Below are 18,403 nucleotides of genomic sequence, written 5' to 3'. Positions count from 1 at the left end.
GTTACTTGAATTTTAGTCATTTGAGTCAGATCCTTAATGTTAATTAATTTCTTTGAATAAAAGAAGAGACACAGAAGAACAAAGCAAAAGTTCACAGTTCACTAAAAAATTAGAAAGAGCTCTTCTTTCCTTTTTAAAAAAATGTTTTATTGACTTTTTAGAGAGATAAAGGAAGAAAAAGAAATATCGATGAGAAACATCCATGGGCTGTCTTCTGCGTGCCCCCTACTGGGGATTGAGCACAAAACCCAGGCATGTGCCCTGACCAGGAATTGAACCGACCACTTCTTGGTGCATGGGACAATGCTCAACCAACTGAGCCATACTGGCCGGGCTAGAAAGAGCTTTTCACATTAAATTGGGGAGAGCAATGAAAGGGAGGTACGATGAGAGATGTGCAAAGAGAGAAACTGAAGATAATCTAAGAGGATTAAAAAAAGATAACTGCATCTAACATAACCAGCTAGGAAACAGCCTTTCCTGCCTAAACACTAAACTGAAAAATCCTTTCAAATCTCAAAGCAATCTTTCCTCATGAAAGGACAAACCAAATTTCAGTTCCCTGAGCTATCTATTTCAGACCACTCCATTTCACTTACAATCAAGATGGGCTTTCATCATGGAACACAGCAACAATGGAGAATGGCTTCCCAGTTCACCTAAGCAAAGAACCATCCATTACTGATGACATCTAGATCCATTTAATTTCCCTTCTCTTGAGTAATGATGAGAAGGGAAAGGGGGAGGGGGGGGGGAGGACCCACACAAAAACCCTCAAAGTTCTAGTCACCTAATTGACAAAATGGAAACCAGTCTATCATAATCTTAATGCCTTAGTGTCTACCTGATTGATACTTTACTAATCAAAAGTTTGCATTAACTGGATACAGTTGCTATTAAGTTTCAAAAGACCTATCTGTTAAGGTTAGTCCAAAGCCATTTTTACAACCAAGTTATAAGTAAGAGTATTAATATAAACACTGGGCCCTAACCGGTTTGGCTCAGTGGATAGAGTGTCGGCCTACAGACTGAAAGGTCCCAGGTTGGATTCTGGTGGGCATGTACCTTGGTTGCAGGCACATCCCCAGTAGGGGGTGTGCAGGAGGCAGCTGATCAATGTTTCTCTCTCATCAAAGTTTCTAACTCTCTATCCTCTCCCTTCCTCTCTGTAAAAAATCAATAAAATATATATATTTTTAAAAACACACTGGTATAGCTGAAAATAACTCTCCTACCATAAAGTCATCTGCTCAGAAATTATCCAGTCATCAAGGGCATTATAAAAGCAGATTGAAGGCAAATGACTTAACCATGTACTTAAAAAACAACAACAAAAAACTAAATAGGGGGTTACATTGCTACATGTGACATACTCAGAATTTCCTGCTTCTTTATTTCTCCCACCACCTTATGACTAAAAGACTTTGGAGAATGCTGTCAGCAAGGAGAGCACGCCTCCAAGCCACAGCATGATGGAACCCACACCTTTCTGTGTAATCATCATTGTACTTTAAAAATCACAGGTATCAAATGATAACAGACAAATTTTGGCCTGTACATAAAAATGGTTCTAAAAAGAAAGAAAATGTTTTTTTCTAAAGAGAAAAGTACTTAGATATGCTGTCAAGGATCTAGCAGTTACCTGTACAGCCCACTGTAGATGTGATTGTTATGAACCTGCAGTTGATTGCTATCTCCCACTGCAGGGCTAATAAATTGCTTGCATTCACCACAGTCATACCAACCTTCTTTTGAAACCCACACAGCGAACCTTGAATCAGAGCACTTTTGTTTATGGGAATGCCTTTCTTTCTTTTCTTTTTTTGTGCTGACTGACTTTGTTGTTTCTAAAGAGAAGGCCATTTAGAGCAGCAGTCGCCAACCTTTTGGACCTCGCGGACCACTGATTGGTGACTGCTGGTTTAGAGGATTGTGGCAGAGATATGTAAATTAAATAAAATAGCAGTAAGCTTGGGAGGAAATAATACAGCAAACCATGATGTGTTATTTTAGCAAATATGGCCAATAGAGGAGAAGTTTATGTCAATTTATCCATTAAAAAATCTCTGGTTTTGGAACATTATATAAGTGTAAAAAAAAAAAAACTGCAGTGGGCTGAACTGGGACATGTAAAGACTCAATACAACCAAGCTTCGAATACTTAAATATCTCAAACCACTTTTTGCTTATTGCAAATAAAACGCAGAGCTACAGATGCTTTCTCATCTGTGTGTAAATGAAAGCGAAATTATGTGAGTAGTTAGTATTCTTAGAATTTTTGGGAGCCGGTTTATTTAAATGAAATCAAAGCCAATCTGTGTCTGTACAGAAATAATTTTCTTAGGGCTCTTATTCTCTAGACTTTACAGAGCTGTACATACTCTTCCCTCCTTCTGAAATAAAGAAGTAAAAAGAGCTCTGCAGGTTAAAAAACACTTCAAATAAATCTGGTAGAAGAAAGTTCAAAGGGATTAGAATATCACTTGTCTCAGAAAGCTGCTGCAGAACAGGGTTCAGTTCATCCCTGTCCCACTCTTTGTGCTCCCATAGTGCATCCTGGAATTTATCATGCTACTTTAAGTTTCTACATCTATCTCTGCTTCCATAGTGTGAATTCTCTCATGATAGGAACTGGGTTTTATTTTGATGGGGACAGTATTTGTGGACTTAAACTGTGTGCACATAACACACAGATATTATCATTGATCTGAATTAAGCATCCTAAAGAAGGTATTAAAATTCTGTATGCATATCTTAAGGCACTGAATGTAAGACAACACATATAAAGAATCAGGGATCACAAATATTAGAAATGTATAATCAAGTTAAAGTCATCAATATAATGTGTCTCAGTTGGTTGAGCATCATCCTATAAAACAAGAGGTCATCAGTTCAATTCCAGGCCAGGGAATACACCTTGGTTGTGGGTTGATCTCCAGTAGGGGGTATGCAGGAGGAAACTGATTAATGATCCATATTTCTTTTTCTCTCATCAGTGTTTCTCTCTCTCTCTCCCTTGCTCTCTCTGTCAAATCAATAAAAACATATATTAAAAAACTAGAGGCCCAGTGCACGGATTCATGCACCGGTGGGGTCCCTCAGCCTGGCCTGCTGGGATTGGGCCGAAACCGGCTCTCCGACATCCCCCAAGGGGTCCTGGATTGCGAGAGGGCGTAGGCCATGCCAAGGGACCCCACCAGTGCATGAGTCCGTGCACTGGGCCTCTAGTATGCATATAAGATCTTTGGTTAATCTTTTCCTGCCCTCCCACCTCCCTCCTTCCCTCTGAGATTCATCAGTCTGTTCCATGTTTCCATGCCTGTGGTTTCCACTCCTGCGTTGAGCATCTGCCCCCTTGTGGTCAGTGCACGTCATAGCTACCAGTCGGACGGTCGGCTGGTCACTTAGACTTATCTATATACACTGAGTAGCCAGATTATTATGATCTCTGAACACATAAAATCTGGCCACTCAGTGTGTGTGTGTGGTGTGTGTGTGTGTGTGTGTATTAGAGGCCCAGTGCATGAATTCGTGCATGGGTGGGGTCCGACCATCCTGGCCAGGGGGAGGGGACATGGGCGGTTGGCCGGCCGACCTGCCTGCTGGTCAAACTCCTGGTCGAGGGGGCAATTTACACATTAGCCTTTTATTATATAAGATATACACTGAGTTTCCAGATTATTATGTGTTCAGAGATCATAATAATCTGGCCACTCAGTGTATATAAAAGCCTAAGCGACCATCGCAACCAAACAGACAACTGAACAGGCTGCGTGGGGCGACTAGGCCAGCAGGGGGGTTAGTGAGGGGCGACCAGACGACTGAGCAGCAGGCTGCATGGGGCAACCAGGCCGGCAGGGGGTTAGTGAGGGGCAATCAAATGACCGAGCAGCAGGCTGCATGGGGTGATCAGGCCCACAGGCGGGGCAGTTGGGGGTGACCAGGCCGGCGGGGGAGGGGCGGGCAGTGAGGGGCGACCAGGCTGGCGGGGGGGGGGGGCAGTAAGGGGCGACCAGGCTGGCGAGGGGGGTCGGCAGTTGGGTGCGACCAGGCCGGCGGGGGGGGGGGGGGGGAGTTGGAGGCGACCAGACTGGGGGAGGGGGGGGCAGTTGGGGGTGACCAGGCCAGCAGAGGGAGCAGTTAGGGGCAATCAGGCAGGCAGGTGAGCAGTTAGGAGCCAGTGGTCCTGGATTGTGAGGGATGTCCGACTGCTGGATTGGGTCTAAACCGGCAGTCGGACATCCCTTGAGGGGTCCCGGATTGAAGAGGGTGCAGGCTGGGCTGAGGGGATCCCCCCCACATGCACGAATTTCATGCACCAGGCCTCTATTATATATATATATATATATATAATGCAGCCCTACCAGTTTTCTCAGTGGTTAGAGCGTTGGCCCCCAGACTGAAGGGTTTCAGGTTTGATTCCAGTCAAGGGCATGTACTTCGGTTGCAGGCTCAATCCGTGGCCCAATGTACGGGAGGCAAACAATCAATGTGTCTCTCTCACATGAATGTTTCTCTCTCTGTCTCCCCCTCCCTTTCACTCCCTCTAAAAAAAAAATCAGTGGAAAAAACATCCTCGGGTGAGGATTAACAACAACAACAAAATAATAATATAATGCAGTACTAACATTCAGATAATTTGATATTTTTTATTTATTTACTGCAAATGTGTGGCTTTTAACATACTTCATTTTTATGACAGGTATCTATATGTATCTTCCTCTTCTAGCTCCATTTTCAAGTTCATTGTAATTCACACATTCTACTGACAGGAATAAAAATTTGGGCAAATGGTCAATACTTCTGACTATCAAATTACCTAGTATGGACTCTTTCTAACCACAGAGAAACTGGTTTTTCCTTATCTTCATCTATAAAATGGCAATATTTCTCTACTGCTTCAAAAGTGACATTAATTCTAGGCAGAACATAAAGCCTTATGGCTATCCAAATGTATCTTGGATAGCCTTATATTCTGCCCAGAACACACACACACACACACACACACACACACACACACACACACACACATAAGCACACAGGAAAAACCCCTGAAAATACATCAGTGCACAGAGGGCCTTTATTCTTTACCTCTTCCTCCCCACTGACAGAAGCAGCCATGCTGCCAAGACAGCAACCCCCACATGAAATATGAGAGTGGAGGCGAAACAGCTCAATCAAAACAGCTTGGGAAAGGAAAGGCGGGTATGCTTGGCAGTGAAAGTCTCCATGAAAAGGCCAGAGAACTTTTGATTCTGCCTTGACATCCTGGGCAAATAATCCTGCTCAAGGTCTGCTTACCTGAGCTTAGAGGCCAAACACCAACCTTTGACCTTTCACAGAGAGGTAATATGAAAATGCGCCGTTTTTTGAAAAGTGCACTGTAAGAAATGTCAGGGTTCAGCTTAGAAGCATACTCTGGAGAGCAGAGCTGAGAGCGATTTTGAAACCAAGCTGTTAAGAGACTGATGAGGTGGAATGCACAGGTAGAAGAAAAGCTTGCACTGCTTCAGCACAGGGGGCTGTTTTGCTTCAGGCCAAAAGCCACAGACTGACCCAGTAGGATACAGATTACTCAGCTTTCTGAAATGGAATATGACTCTTCAGCTTCTCTCTACAAGGCTGCTTCATTTGATCTGATTAAGACACTCATTCTACCAGGCCTACTTCCATAGCCTCCAGATGACTCAGGTTGCCCTCAGTTAAGGACAATAAACATTGTTATCAAAAAAAGAAAAAGAGAAAAGGCGGGGAGGGCATTTCTTAACACTCAGAATGGCAGTTCTTTAAGATTTTAAGCTTGAATCTCAAATTAGAGCTACAGAAGTAAAACCTCCCCATCTCCCAGGTCTGATAATGCTAGTCATTCCCTTTATTACCTAAAAGAGAGAATCCATGAGCACATATTTATTTCAAACTCAAATGTGCTACTTGGTTTAGAATTGAAGCATAAAGTTAAGCCAGTTGGAAGAAAAAGAGCATTCTTTAAAATCCTGTAATTTGCTGGGAGAGTGTAAAAGGGGCATTGGAGTGAGTCACACTGGGCACTTATCTTTAGGGGCAGAATCTGTAGTTGGAGTTTCAGAGAGGCCTTGGCCAGCATTCTTCTCTGCTTTTGTTTCTCCTAGCCAGCCTCTCTGATGGTTAATGCACCATCTGGGACATTATAATTCCTTCTTATCTTAGGGTATTTTACAATTTGCTTTCGTGACTGACCAGAGAAGTTCAGGATTTATATAATTTGGTGTTTGCCAGATGCTAAGCATTGGAACTGTTCACCTGAGGGCCTGAGTAACAAACCTGATGCCAAAAAGGTAGGAGCACCCTGATGCAAAGATTTTAAAGAGCTGACTGGCTGAATACATCTAATACCCATGAAATCAACAGAGAACACATACTTCCACACTGGGGATAAAGACTACAACTGTAGCACTTTTTCTAAATCTCCAGATAGCCACCCTCACTGCTTATTCAGGAATGTGGGTTATCAGTAGTGGAGAGGATGGGCTGGATTGAAAGCTGGAGACCTAACTATACTGTAGATAGGGGCTTCACCTACATAAATCTTAGCAGAAGGTTATTCTATTGAGACCAGCTTGGGATATCGATTGCTTTGTCTCTTACATTCCTAGGATTCTGCAAAGAAGAATGGGTCTCTGTCACCAAATTACCTTGGGACCCTAGGAAGGCCTCAGCCTTTTTGGAGGAAATCTTGATACCAGTAACATCTACCCTCTCAAAAAGAATTTCTGCTCCCTAGAAATGACAAAGGAATCAAAAGACTGCCAGCTCCATGAGTACGGAGACCATGTCTGTCATATCACTGCATTTCTAATGCCTAGGATTGTAAGCTCCCAGTAAATACATTTTGAAGGAAGGGACTAACTCTGCAAGCTACTTCTGAAACAAAAAACCAAAAGTGCTATTGAATCAGCTCCAATCAAAACACTGTTCCGACCAAAAGACAGAGCTAACCTGGCCTAGCACGAGGCATTGCCAAGCATAGGCACATCATCAGTGCTGCAGGAAATAAACTAGGGATGAGGGCCACGTGGTGTCATGACAGCAGAAGAGTCCTCTTCCAGAGGGAAAGCATCCTTGGCTGAAGGAGGAAATAAGTAGCCAGTCATGCTCCTTAGTGGCATGTTACAATTATGGAAAATGCACAATACAGCTCACCCTGTCATGGGCTTCAACCAACCTCAGACCTGTAAAGCTATATGAATGGAGGTCTACTTTTCCTGACAATGAAGAAAGGCCAGAGGAGAACATAGATGGCAGTGTAGGTAAATACCTGTATTCGCCGCCTCCCACAACCACATCAAAATTACAACTAAGCCCTGGCTGGTTTGGCTCAGTGGATAGAGTGTTTGGCCTGTGGACTGAAGGATCCCAGGTTTGATTCCAGTGAAGGGCATATGCCCAGGTTGCGGGCTGGATCCCCAGTAGGGAGCATGCAGGAGGCAACCGAGCAATGATTCTCTCTCATCATTGATGGTTCTATCTCTCTCTCCCTCTCCTTTCCTCTCTGAAATTAATAAAAATATATTTTAAAAATATCACAACTAAAATACAGAACAATCATCATCCAGAACTGCCTGAAAGCTGGATGAATGGAAGTCCTACAACTAGAGAAGTAAAGAAGAAAGCATGGTAAGACGGATAGGGGGGGCAGAGGCATGGCATGGGCTGGACCAGCACCCATGTGTGCTGCTTTTTAAATTGGGAGGGAGATCGTCTCTGCAGAGGGCCCTGTGAGGAGCAAAGGGTCCCAGCCTCACACCAGACCCCCAGCCCAGACTTCTAGAGCTGGGAAAAGAAGTCCCCATAACTAAGAGCTGTAAAAACCAGAGGGGATTGGGGCTCAGTGACATGGAGGCTGCTGGAGACCCAGCTGTTCCTCTTGGAGAGCAGGCACACGAACTGAACTTACAAGATCCTGCTTCCTCTAAGCTCCAGCACCAGGGACACATATGAGAAGGAACTGGATTGTCTGGCATCAGGGCAGGAACTCGGGGGCAGCTTTCTTCCAGATGGAGGTGCTTGCAGGGGTAATTGTTCCTGTTCTGGGACCTCCAAGGTCACAGGGCTGCCTGGCAGCCATTTTTGTTTGCTCTCCCCCGTTATTCCCTGAGTCCCACTGGATCCAATGTGCAGCCCTACCCAACCTGTGTGCAGTGACTTTTGCATATGAATGGCCTGTCCTTGCTCCTGCATCAGACTTTGCTAAATGTCTCAAACAAGCAGCAGCTGGGTCAGGGTGCCCCAAACCTATCAATAAAAGGCCCAAGACCTGGCACTAGCACCAGCCTTCCTTGCTTCACAGCTGGGCCTTGCCTAGGCATTTACAAACACAATACAAATAGGAGAAATCTGCAGACCTCTCTGTAGCTCCTGCAGAGTGGCCCCAGGAGTGGCAGAGTTTGCACCTCCCTGGAGATCCAAGAGCCAGTGCACCCAGTGGACAGCGTCAGACCATACCAGATTACAACTCCACACATCCATAAGCACACTCAAGGGACAGACTCAGTGAGCACCAAAGCCCCACTGAAGCAAGTCCTGCTCCATCAGGGTGTCTCCTGTACAGCAGCTCTTCCACTGGTAGCCGCAGCTGGTCCTCACAGCCAATTGGCCTACAGGTTAATTCCTCCCAGTGACACCAACAGCAATCAATTCTTAACTACAACAAGACTGTGCACACAGCCCACAAAGGGGTGCACCTAGAGTGCCTGGCTTAGGTGACTAGGAAGGCTAAGCCACTGGGCTCTATAGGACACCTATTATATAAGACCACTCTACCAACTCCAGGAGATATAGCAGCTCTACCCAATACATTGAAACAAACACAGGGAAGCAGCCAAAATGCGAGACAAAGAAACATATCACAAATGAAAGAAATGGAAGAAAGCAAGCCACTGGATACAGAGTTCAAAAACACAGTTATAAGGTTACTCAAGAATCTTCAAGAGACCTGAAAGTAACTTAGTGAGATTTTCAAAGATCTTAGTGAGAAAGCCAAACACTAAGAGAAAGGAAAAGGACCAGTCAGAAATTAAGCATACATTGACTGAAATAAAGAATAATATATAGGGATTCAACAGTAGAGTAGAGGATTCTGAGAATCAAATCAATGATTTGAAATATGAGGAAGAAAAAAACACCCAATCAGAAGAGCAAAAAGAAAACAAAAATATGAAGATAGTGTAAGGAGCCTCTGGGAAAACTTCAAGCACACCAACATTAACATTATGGGGGTGCCAGAAAAAGAGAGAGAGCCAGATATTGCAAACCTATTTGAAGAAATAATGACAGAAAACTTGCCCTACCTGGTGAAAGAAATAGACTTATAAGTCTAAGAAGCACAGAGAGTCCCAAACAAGAGGAACCCAAAGAGGACCACACCAAGACACATCATAATTAAAATGCCAAGGGCTAAAGACAGAAAGAGAATCTTTAAAAAAAAATTTTTTTTAAATATATTTCTTTATTGATTTCAGAGAGGAAGGTAGAGGGAGAGAGAGATAGAAACATCAATGATGAGAGAGGATCATTGATCGGCTGCTTCCTGCATGCCCCCTACTGGGGATCGAGCCCGCAACCCAGACATGTGCTCTTGGCCAGAATCAAACCTGGGACCCTTCAGTCCACAGGCTGATGCTCTATCCACTGAGCCAAACTGGCTAGGGCAAAACGAGAATCTGAAAAGCAGCAAGAGAAAAGCAGTTAGTTACCTCCAAGGGAGCACCCATACAACTGTCAGCTGATTTCTCAACAGAAACTATGCAGGCCAGAAGGGAGTGGCAAGAAATATTCAAAGTGATGAATAGCAAGGACCTACAATCTAGAGCTTCCTTAAAAAAAAGTCAACCCATGTGGATAATATCCTTTAGACTGCTGATTTCTCTACCCAGCAAGCTATCATTTAAAAATGAAGGTCAAATAAAGAGCTTCACAGACAAGAAAAAGCTAGGAGCTTATCAGCACCAAACCAGCATTACATGAAATGTTGAAGGGTATTCTTTAAGACGAGGAAAAAAAAAGATAAAGATAAAAATATGAATAATAAAATGGCAATAAATACATATCTATCAACAATTTAATCTAAAAGTCAAAATAAACTAATAAGGAATCTAATGAACAGAATAAACGGATGAATAAAATAGAATCAGAGGCATGGAAATGGAACAGACTGACAATTCCCAGAGGGAAGGGTGGGGCGGGAAGAGATCAAAGATCTTATATGCATATATGCATTACCTATGGACACAGACAATAGGGTGGTAAAGGCCTGGAGCAGGACAGGAACTGAGTGGAGGGAGGTAATGCAGGGAAAAAAGAGGGACATCTGTAATACTCTCAACAATAAAGATTAAAAAAAAAAGAAAGAAAGAAAGGCTAGGTCTCCTACATTATACTTAAAAACTGTAGGGACTGAGATCCCACTAGAAAGAGGTTTAAAGAAGCCAGCTGCCCACTTGGTCATCCTGGAATTAGACAAGAGTTTAACCAAACAGGATTTTATGTGATCACTAGTGGCCTGGTGCACGAATTTGTGCACATTGAAAGGAAATTAATTAGAAGAAATATTTTAGTATCTCTATTCACTCTTTCTCTATAATAGAAGTGTCAACCAAATTCACAATCGACAATGACAGATCGAAACACACGCATGCAATTGGCGCCAGTGAGAGCTTTATATGTATCATGCATGTGTGAGTCAACTTAGCCTTTTATATATATAGAATAAACTTGCTTAATTAGATCTGCTTTCTGACTTAGCTAAACTTTTTCCAGCCCAGTGAAGCACCCCAACTTCTCTTTCAGGTAACTGTCAGCAACACAGCAGTAAATTATCAACACGAAGCAGATTACTATTGTAGTTCACACAGGGAGAACAAAGGGTAAAATATTTAACTGCAGCAGTGTTTGACTATATTCTGAGCAGTGAGAAAACCTGAAGTCATTTTCAAGGTCCACCATTTCTTACTTCTTTTCAGTTGGGTCAAGTTTATAAGCTTTCTAAATCTCCGTTTTCCATCTAATGAAAAGAAAATAGGATTCTACTGAGTCTCCTAACTACCTACTCCAGGACTCTTGCGAGGATCAAATGGGAAAACGCTTCACAGACATTTGGTTAAAGTGTGAAATGTTTTCACCTGTCTATAAAGCAAGTCATGTTCCTGGCTGAAGAAACTGCAAGGAGACTAGTCGCTAGGGAGAGGAAACCAGGCAATGCTATGTGACGTCATTACCCGGATGGTCAGACACTAACCATATCAGCCTTATATATATAGTTATTATAATGACTCTGCTAACATTTCCTGAATTTTTATTTATGCACCTGGAAGTAGATTAAGCACTTGCATGAACATCTTATTTAATCCTCACAACAATCCTATGAGAGGCACTGTCATTCCCATTTTGTAGATAAGGAAACTGATGAAAGGTGGGTTTCAGAAACACTAACCAGTATCTACACTAATAAAAGAAATATGCAAATTGACCATACCTCCGTGATGCCCACCAGCCAATCAGGAGTGAGTATGCAAATCAACCCAACAAAGATGGTGGGTTAATTTGCATACACAGGCACAGAGTGGCTGGGTGGGGCAGGATGCCTGCTATGAGGGGGAGGGCGGAGGGAGCTTCAGGAGCGGCGCTCCGGCTGGAGTGGAGAAGACTGAAGGCTCTGGCTGGAGCGAAGACGGAAGGCGGTGGCCAGAGTGAAGGCCTGGGTCCCGGTGCTGGAGGAAAACCGGTGCTGGCAGCCAGGGAAAGGAAGGCCTATTGCATGAATCTCTGTGCTACGGGCCTCTAGTATAATAGAACAGGACTCACATTCAGGCTTGTCTTACTCCTGAGTGCCTTCTGTCTCTTGCTTAGTTGATGAATAGGTAGGTGATCAAGATCAATTCTTAACTTCTCTCTAAAACTAATCCTGTACTGTCAGGAACCAAAAGTGTCTAAAGGATGCTAACCACATGGGCTGACTTTTTTAAAGGAAGCTCTTGGATAAAGGATCAGAAAGAAAGTTCAAAATGCTGGCCCTTAAACCAAAAGCTATGCATTTTGACCCAATTTCTTCAATACTACTCAGCTGAGAAAAAAATGTCCAAACACTAACCAGACACATAGTTCTTGGTCATGTTCCGGCCAATTCCACATAATAATGCCTTGAATTGGAAGCTGTTCCAGTAAGTAAGATTTTTACACAATCTCCAAAATAAGCCAAAAGGCCTTGCTTTGGCCCTGCAATGTTATTTTGTTGTTATAAGCTCCTCCACTATATTACTATTTTCTCCCTTGAGGACTTCCTGAGGAAAGTCAACTTAAGAAAATTTTTAAGTTATATTGGATTTACTGGCCAATTATGTCATTTTCTTATCCCTCTTTACTTTGTTAGGAAATGTGTTTGCATGTTTCTAAAAGGCAAAAAGAACCCACCAAAACTACAGTTTTCCAAGATAGAGAGAAGGACTTAAGATGATTATCTTTTACTAAAAAGTATTCAAACAAGAGACAATTACTTCATTTCACTGGGAGAGAGGCTAACTTTAGAGGATTCTGACTCGTCTTACTTAGCGCAATTAAACTGTGATATAACAAGATACCACTGACTTACTCAATGCTAGCTGACTTTTAGAATAAAAAAGCTTGCATAGTTTGTGTTAACAACCAGAACACTCTACCTTCCCCCAGCTGCCGTGTACTCAAGTCATTATCCTACAATCTGAGGAGACAGATTTAGGATTAATAATTTATTACCTCCCTATACTGCTATGTAGTGAAGAATATAGGACAGTTTGGCAGGAGAAAGTTCCTGCTGAAGGCTCATTGCTGTGAGACATATTCCATTAGTCATTCACCTTAAATTAGGTGCCCAGCAGATACAAGAAGAGCAGGGATATAATGCCACCTAAAAAGTCTCCTGAAAATGCTTTTCTCTTGAAGATAAGACCAATGCATGTTCAAAATATATTATTCTCTTAAAAGAAAATGATACCACTTGGTCTGACTGGTACAAAGGGGCTATAGCCCTCAGAATAGGGCAGGTACAAAGAAGGTGCCTTCTGTCTGCCAGGGGCAAATATAAGCAGTTATGAGATCAAAATGAGAATTAGTGGGGAAAAGACCTCTTGCCCAACCAGGAGCTGTTTTTGTCCCATCTGCAGTCTCTGTGGGGTTTGAGGGTGATAATTATTCTCTTCCACCCAGAGATTGGGACTAATTAAAAAATAAAACGTGGCAGTAAGAGGTAGACAGAGATCAAAATATCATCATTATTATAAGAAGCGATAAGGTGACTGGAGAACATAGCTTAGATGTACAATCACAATACGCTTTCTAATACTTTCCTATGCAGAATGAAATTTAACCAATTGTACAAATGCAGGCTGTCCTGCCATGGACAAACCAGTTAGAACATGGCAGGGAGAGAACACATACAAATCCTGAAGACTGGTCATTTCATACAACAGGATTCTTTTCCAAATTCACCAATCAGGAAAATCAGTCTTCCATTCATGACGACAGTCAGAGAAAAGGTAGGAAAAAGAAGACTTTCCTTCCAAATATTATTCCCTCCTGGGAAGTGAAGTGTCCTTAATTAATGGGCTAAGACTGAAAACCAGAATAGGAAAGAGTGATTCTCCTTAACATGTGTATTCCAACATGGTGCTATTTCCAGCATTATCTTTAAGCTAAACCAGCAAACCTTTATTGTTATCTACTATGTGCCAGATGCTTGGCATGTTTCATGAATAAGACAGTTTCATGAAGCAGATACATAAGCAGGTAATCACAGTAGACTTCTACTCACAGCCATGACGGAGTAACTAGTACGAGACTTGCCATCTATTATAAAACTGGGCAGAATATACACAACTGTTTTCAGGAGATAAGAGGCAGTGCAAGGCAATAACCCTTGAAATAAGGGACACTTGAAGTGAGCCCTACAATTGCCCATTTCTCTGTGGGGGACAACTTCCCAACCAGGGCACAGAAAGCTGGAACCCAAACAGAGCAGGGGCTTCACTGAGACCAAGAAGCAGACATCTGAGCTTGCCTAGAATCTGAGTGGTAAGACAATGAAGAGGAAGGAACTGTGAAAAAAGGGGGCAGGGCCCCAGAAGTCCATTGGGAGGGTCTACTATCAGGCTGAGGGGTGGGATGTAAATGCAGAGGGCAAGACCACTGAGGTCTATTAGATGTAGATGGTACAGAGCTGAGAGGGAAACAGAATCACCAGAAGTCATGCAGTGCTGGGGGAAGAAGGCAGAAGCATTTTGGAATTCCAGCTCTGCAAGAGCAAAGAAATCACATTAACACTGCAGATCAGCAAACACCAGGAAGGCTTCACCTTAGAGTAGGCCACACTCCAGAGCAAGACCTACTCACACCTCTCTTCAAAAGTCTAAAACCCCACAGTAAAATGTGGCAGAGATGTACAGACACTATATGAGAACATTAAAGAACAGTTCAACTGAGGGTACCCAGGGAAAGCATTACAAAGGAGCTTTATGTTTACCTGAATCAGAGTACATCAGGCAGAATGATAACAGCACATGCAGAGGAATGGAACACTCTGCCTGGAAACGTGAGATGGTACTCCTCAAACAGTGATTTGAATGTGGAGGAGAGAAAGAAGTATAGAATGTTTCAGGGATTTCTACCTCAGAATATGAGTGAAGGTGATCTTTTCATGGTTGTAGGGGATAAAAAAAGGAGGAAAAGGGCTAAAAGATCATGGGTTCAGTTTTTATATATAAAGTTAGAGGTGCCCAGTCGGTGTGGCTCAGTGGTTGAACGTTGACCTATGAACTAGGAGGTCACATTGTTCAATTCCAAGTCAGGGCACATGCCTGGGTTGCGGGCTTGATCCCCAGCAGGAGGCATGCAGGAGGCAGCCAATTAATGATTCTCTCTCAGCATTGATATTTCTATCTCCCTCTCCCTTCCTTTCTGAAATCAGTAAAAATGAAAATCTTTTTTAAAAATATATTTTATTGATTTTTTACAGAGAGGAAGAGAGAGGGACAGAGAGTCAGAAACATCGATGAGAGAGAAACATTGATCAGCCGCCTCCTGCACACTTCCCACTGGGGATGTGCCCGCAACCAAGGTACATGCCCTTGACCGGAATCAAACCTGGGACCTTTCAGTCTACAGGCCGATGCTCTATCCACTGAGCCAAACCAGTCAGGGCAAAAATAAAAAACTTAAAAAAAAAAAAAAAAGTTAGAGGTAGCTGAAACATCCAATTACAGATGTATAACATAGAAGTGGCTATATGGTTTGTAACCCAGACAGAAGTGAATGAACAGTTATAGATATGGGAGTAGTGGGCACATAGGTTATAATTATGGGGGGAAATGAGATTGCCCAGAGAGAGCACACAAGAATGAGACAAAAAAGGGTAGAAACAGAACCATGAAGAACAAAACATTTAAGGGACAAGCTAAGAAGGGAATGAGGGAAGAATAATTAGAAAGCTTAATGCATCAGCAGGAAGAACAAAGTAAAGTCTGGTGTAACTTCAGGTAACCAAGGAAAGTCACAAGAAAGAAGTATGCAATGCAGCAGAGATGTTAACTACAATAAAAACTAAAGGTCTGCCTAGCCGGCGTGGCTCAGTGGTTGAGCGTTGACCGATGAACTAGGAGATCATGGTTTGATTCCCGGTCAGGGCACATGCCTGGGTTGCGGGCTCAATCCCAAGTGGGGAGCATGCAGGAGGCAGCTGATTGATGATTCATCATCAATCTTTCTATTTTTCTCTCTCCCTCTCTAAAATCAATAAAAATGTATATATTTTTAAAAAAAACACATAAAGGTCTCCAACTAGAAGGTCACTGGTTACCTTGGCAAAAACCGAGGTTTGAGCAGAAGCCAGACCTCACTAGATGTCTGGTGTGGTCTATCTGCATTCAGAAAGCTTCACTGGCTGGGAAGAAAGACTAAGTCAGGGAACTGGCTAGAGATTCCTCACAAAGAACATGTCTAGCTCAATAAATATTTGTTGAACAAATATGTAACTTTAAAAAAGTGAACAAAAGAATAATTTGTACCCATCTGGTTATTTTACCAGTCCTTGTTTCTTACTGTGACTGTTTATCTGCAAATTATATATGTATTATGCATAAGCCAAGTTCTATTTCCTCCATGAAGCCCTCCCTCATTTTTCTAAACTTCAGTAACATCCTGTACTATAATAAAAAAGACAGACAATAACAAGTGTTAGTGGGGACAGAGGGAAACTGGAACCCTCATATTTTGCTGGTGTAAATGTAAAATGGTGCAGGTGCTGTAGAAAACAAAAAGTTAAAGAATTCCCATATGATCCAGCAATTCCACTCCTAGGTATATAAACAGAATGTGGTATATTATTCAGCCATGAAAAGGGATGAAGTACTGATACATGCTACAACATGAATGAACCTTGAAAACATCATGCTAAGTGAAAGAAGCCAGACATAAAAGATCACATAGTGTATGAATTCATTTATATGAAATATCCAGAATAGGCAAATCCAGAGTCAGAAAATAGATTAGCGGTTTCCAGAAGCTAGGGAGAAGAAGGAATAGAAAGTGACTGCTAATTAGTACTGGGTTTCTTTTAGCGGAGGGAGGTTTAATGAAATATTCTGGAATTATATCTCAGTAAATATATATATATATCCTCCTCTAATATCTTACTAAAGAACTCCTAAATTCTACCCATCTATTTAGCACTACTTCATATTGAGTGAAATTACTCTCTTCAGTGAGAAATTCCCTGAAAAACAACCTCATCAATTTTCTCCTGGACTACTTCATTCACTTCTTAATAGATATCCTACTCTAGTCCTGACATCCCTCCCCTTTTCATCTTATTTCAATCCCCACTATTATCATTCTTCTATATCCCAGCAAAATGATCAAGAAATTTACCAGAATTCTTCTTCTGCTTAAATTTTTCAATAGCTCCTAATTCCTTAAAGCAATGATCTCTAAGGTAGAATGCTTGCTTAAAAGAGGTGCACAAGACAAATCACTGGAATATGAAAATATTAGTGCTATTTATATATTTTTTAGTTGATCCCTTTACATTTTTGCTTTTGCCAGTACAATGGTACTTGTTATAACATATGAACAAACACATATTGGGGTACATCCTTAACTTTTTTATGGATTAGAGTACATAATCAAGAAAATTTGTAGACCACCTACCTAAAAAGATTAAAATCAAAGTTGCTTTGCATGGCATACAAGATCCTTCGTGACCTGGGCACCATCTACCTGTTCAGGAGCTGCCATTCCAGCTTTGCTCTTTATATACCAGCAACACTAAACTGCTTATAATAGTAGAATTTCCACTATATACCAGGCTATTTCACACTTTTGTGTCTTTGTTCTTGCATTCCCATTGCCAAGGAATACAACTGCCCAACAATCACAACTTTCAATTGTAGGGAAGATATACAATGTTATGCAACATAGAATAAGTGAGTGTTAATGAATGTTCTCCTTCTAAATGTGTCCTTGGGATAAATTCCTAGAAGGGGAATTACTAAGTCAAAGAGCATAAAAATTTTGAAGATCTTGATATTTATGCCAAAAAACTCACTGTTCAAATTCCCAAGCACAATATAAGGGCAACCACATCACCCCTTGGCAGCATTAGATATTTTTACATTCATTTTCATCAATATGGTGGATTAAAAATTATGTCACTTTAATCTGTGGTTCTTTAGTTAGTAATGAGAATGATTATTTTTTAAATGTTTGTAAGTCATTTTAATTTCTTACTTATGTTACTCTCTGTTTATGTCCTTTACTCAGTTTTTTCTACTAGGATATTGTTGTTGTTTTTTAAAAAAAATGATGAGAAAGAGATCTGATAAATTAAAATATATAAAAAATTTGTCATGTGTTACTTGCATGTTCACTCAGTTTGAACACACCCGATTCTCGGTTCTTTCATGGTAAAAGTTCCAAACTTTCCTAAAACACAAGTAGTACAATCTAATCCCCACTAGAACCACTCTTAACAATACCAACTTTGTACCTTAATACTCAATCTGCTCACTAGGATGCTGTTTTTAAGCACCCAGCTCAGGAATATTAAGACTAACCCAAGGAGCCCACAGTACAATGTCTAATCAAATATTAGCCCAAAAAATACAGAAAAACTAGGAAATGCTTCTTCCTTCTCTGTACTTGGAATCCTTCAAATATCATGGTTCAGGGTAAAAAAATTGTCTTTGAATGGAATACTATGCTGCCATAAAAAAGAAGGAATTCTCATCATTTGCAGCAACCTGGGAGGAATTGGAGAACATTATGTTAAGTGAAATAAGTCAGTCAATGAAAGAAAAATACCACATGATCTCACTCATTTATGGATAATAAAGAACATTATAAA

At 41.6% G+C, this 18,403-nt stretch overlaps 1 protein-coding gene across 10 annotated transcripts in view; it reads right to left on the bottom strand.

Moving 5' to 3' along the window:
• Nucleotides 1-18,403, bottom strand: part of KIAA0319L (KIAA0319 like) — a 107,035-nt gene that overhangs the window by 81,692 nt on the left and 6,940 nt on the right. For 8 of the 10 annotated variants that reach the window (XM_079776345.1, XM_079776342.1, XM_079776343.1 and 5 more), the window contains exon 3: nucleotides 600-659. The exons of the other annotated variants lie outside the window; for them this stretch is intronic. In XM_079776345.1, the coding sequence (XP_079632471.1) occupies nucleotides 600-659 (60 nt within the window). The remainder of the gene's footprint in view (nucleotides 1-599; nucleotides 660-18,403) is intronic. 10 annotated transcript variants of the gene reach the window in all.

Source organism: Cnephaeus nilssonii, assembly GCF_951640355.1.
Source record: "Cnephaeus nilssonii genome assembly, chromosome: 7".
Taxonomy (NCBI): domain Eukaryota; kingdom Metazoa; phylum Chordata; class Mammalia; order Chiroptera; family Vespertilionidae; genus Cnephaeus; species Cnephaeus nilssonii.
Note: the sequence above shows the minus strand (reverse complement) of the source record. Positions and strands in the feature narration are given on the sequence as shown.